The 3,214-nt window shown below is 49.1% G+C and overlaps 1 protein-coding gene across 1 annotated transcript in view; it reads right to left on the reverse strand.

Annotated features, from left to right (window-relative positions):
- Positions 1-290: 290 nt before the first annotated feature.
- The window catches only part of LOC136942398 (voltage-dependent calcium channel subunit alpha-2/delta-1), a 43,435-nt gene continuing 40,511 nt past the window's right edge, over positions 291-3,214 (reverse strand). Inside the window, 3 exon segments of the mRNA XM_067235287.1 lie at positions 291-401; positions 1,793-1,875; positions 3,134-3,214. The exon segment at positions 3,134-3,214 is cut by the window's right edge and continues 32 nt beyond it. Of these exon segments, the coding sequence (XP_067091388.1) occupies positions 291-401; positions 1,793-1,875; positions 3,134-3,214 (275 nt within the window).

The raw sequence follows: 3,214 nt of genomic DNA on the forward strand, positions 1-3,214 counted from the left end.
GATGGAGGAGTGGGCCAGAGCAGAGTCAATTAGAGGAGTGATGGTTTCAGATGAGGAAGAGGGATGGGTGGTAGATATTGTCCTTCGACACAGTGGCAGTGAACCGATCAGTGATGGTAGGAAACAAGGTTGAACCCTTGAGCGGATGGATGGACGAGCGAGTTCTGCATCCATCCTGGTTGGGATCGGTTAGGTGTGTGTGTGTGAATTTCAGGGGTCAAAATCTGTTTTGACAGAGACTGAGACGCCAGTGGTGTGTTAGTGTGTGTGTGTGTGTGTGTGTGTGGAGGTCATGAGTGCCGTGGGGCCGTCAGGAGCCACAGCAGCAGCAGTTGGAGTCCCAGCATCGGCCAGAGGGAAGGGGTCAGACAAGCCCCACCCCCGCAGTCCGAATCATCCTCCTGTTGGATACAACCGGCGTCAGTCACGTAACACGGTCCATGACCTTCATTTACCTACTTCCAAGCCTAATTCCATGTGAAGTCATTATTCTGCCCCTTCTGTGTGTATGTGTTTGTGTGTGTAGTCTCTAGCTGTTTGATGGTGGCGTTCAGGATATCCGTGCGTGCGCTCGGTCACAGAGGGGGCCCTGGGGGAGGTACTGTAGAGCGCACCGCTAAAAGGCAGGAAGTCCATGTGGAGCTTCCTCTGTTTACTCTGCGGAGAATATGGACTGGAGACAGAACGATTTCCCACAGTGGAGGGAGAGGTAGAGGAGAGAGAGGACGGTAGAGGAGAGGGAGGAGGGAAAAGCAGAGGAGAGGGAGAAGAGAGCGGAGAGGAGAGGAGAGGAGGGAGTGACAGGGGGAGGATGAAGAGGTATAGGCAAGGAAAAGGAGGAGGGAGAGGTAGAGGAGGGGGGCAGGAGGAGTGGAGGAGAGGGCTGTAGCCTTCTCTCACTTCCTTAAAATGCTACCTTCCCTTCCCAGACAACCTTCTCAAAGTATTTACATAAACAAACACACTGTGTGTGTGGGGGTGTTTGTGGGAGGTCTGAAAATGATGTTGTGTGAATGAGCAAATCTAGGAAAAGTTGCATAGTGCTAAATATTTGTCTGACTATTTGTACCTATGTTGTTTTGATACCATGGTCTCACACTATCAATTATACAAGAACACTGATTTCTGTCCAGTCTCGATAATGAAACATTGTTCATTCAGATTGTGAGCAGAATAAGGTTGTGCTGGTCTGAGACCAGGTCTTAGTAGCAGAGCACACAACTGACCCTGGGCCCAGCACCAACACCAACACCTGTAGCAGTAGGAGCACAGGGGTAGGACCCGGACCAGAGCCACGGCTAATTGGGCACAGCGGCTCGTCCTACCGTGACGGACATGCGCGGCAGCCAATGGACACAGATGGCAAAAAAACATCAAGCAATGACATAGGATTAGGAAAGACAGAGAACCAGATAGAGACAGAAACAGAGATGGGGGACAGGAAAAAAAGAAAGAGAAAAAGATAATGAGAATTGCATGCTTGGTTATAATGCTTGTTCAACTGAAAGGCAACATCCAGTATAATTATGATGAAGAAGATAAATGAGCTTTATCTTGATAGTTTTGAGCTTGATAGTTCATCTCAAGGACATAACAGACAGGCTGATGAGCAAGACACATGCAAGCAGCAACTCAAAGCTGATGAAGACCAGACAGGCTCTGACGAAGGGCAGAGACTGACAAAATCGAGTCTACACATTTCCATTCATGTTGCCAGAAGGAGTGACTGTATGTATGGTTTGCGTGTGTCTGTGTGTTTATGTGTGTGTGTGTGTGTTTATGTTTGTCTTACGTTAATGTCGTTGTCAAAACACACGTCTGGTCCTTTCCTGTAACGAGGATTCTGGGCCAACTCACATGGGTCTGGACCTGAGGCTGAGGACACGCGTTTAGGAAAAACACCAAGACACACTCTCTCTCTCTCACACACACACACTCTTTTTCTCACACATACACTCTCTCTCTCTCTCTCTCTCTCTCTCTCTCTCTCTCTCTCACACACACACACACACACACACTCTCACACACTCCTACTCTCTCTGTCTCTCACACACACTTTCTCTCACACACTCCTACTCTCTCACATGCTCCTACTCTCCCTCTCTCACAAACACACACACACTCTTTCTCTCACACATTCTTACCCTCCCTCCCTCCCTCCCTCCCTCCCTCCCTCCCTCCCTCCCTCCCTCCCTCCCTCCCTCCCTCCCTCCCTCCCTCCCTCCCTCCCTCCCTCCCTCTCTCTCTCTCTCTCTCTCTCTCTCTCTCTCTCTCTCTCTCTCACACACACACACACACACACACACACACACACACATACAAACATACAGACTCTTTCTCTCTCACATCCACCCCACCTGTAGTACACACCCTACTGAAGGCTAAATAACAAATCACTTTTTAAAGTTCAGGGCCATGTCACATCGGAATGGCACTGACCCAGAGTGGAGCATGAGGCAGGGAGGGTGTAAGAAACATCTTCTTCCTGATCAAACATGACTGGGAGAGCAGAGAGACACGAGGCTTGTAAACCATCCCAGAGTTCATTGGTCTGCATCCATGTGAATGGCAGCGACTACATTATCTTCTGTCAGTGATGATGAAGTGTTCGCCTCAGTGTGTGTGTGTGTGCTTGAGTGTGTGTGTGTGTGTGTGTGTGTAAGTGAGCCTCATTAGCAGTGTATTGAGTTGTAATAAACTACAGGCCCTCAGTTTGACCTCTCTGCGACCTCTAAAGATGACACTTTTACTGTTACACCAGCAGGAAGCTACAGACTCGGCCACATCTGTCCCACAGACCACGGTCCACACATACACACACACGCGCACACACACACACAAAATCACAATAACATTGATTTAAGTTGATGGCAAACGTGGAGCCCAGATGAATGACTGCTTGCTTGTAGTACTACACAAGTAAGACAGGCCAATGGATGATCCATGGTCACCATATGCCTTGCACATGGGTCTCGTAGTTTCCTACAGAGCAACTGCAAATATTCCTTCAGCATGAAGGAATATTTTACCTGAGAAAAAAACAACAAAGAATCCCTTGGGCTGTTTGTGATGCCCTGTGTTAGGTGGTTATATTGGCCAATAGGAGGAGGTGTTACTGTGCTGTCAAGGATACAGGGCTGCTCGGCCTGTCGGAGTGGCCGTGGGTCACATGACAAGCAGGTTGCCTTGGCATCCGTGATCAGGAACACCAGGT

This window comes from Osmerus mordax, chromosome 4, assembly GCF_038355195.1.
Source record: "Osmerus mordax isolate fOsmMor3 chromosome 4, fOsmMor3.pri, whole genome shotgun sequence".
In the NCBI taxonomy this organism is placed as follows: Eukaryota; Metazoa; Chordata; class Actinopteri; order Osmeriformes; family Osmeridae; genus Osmerus; species Osmerus mordax.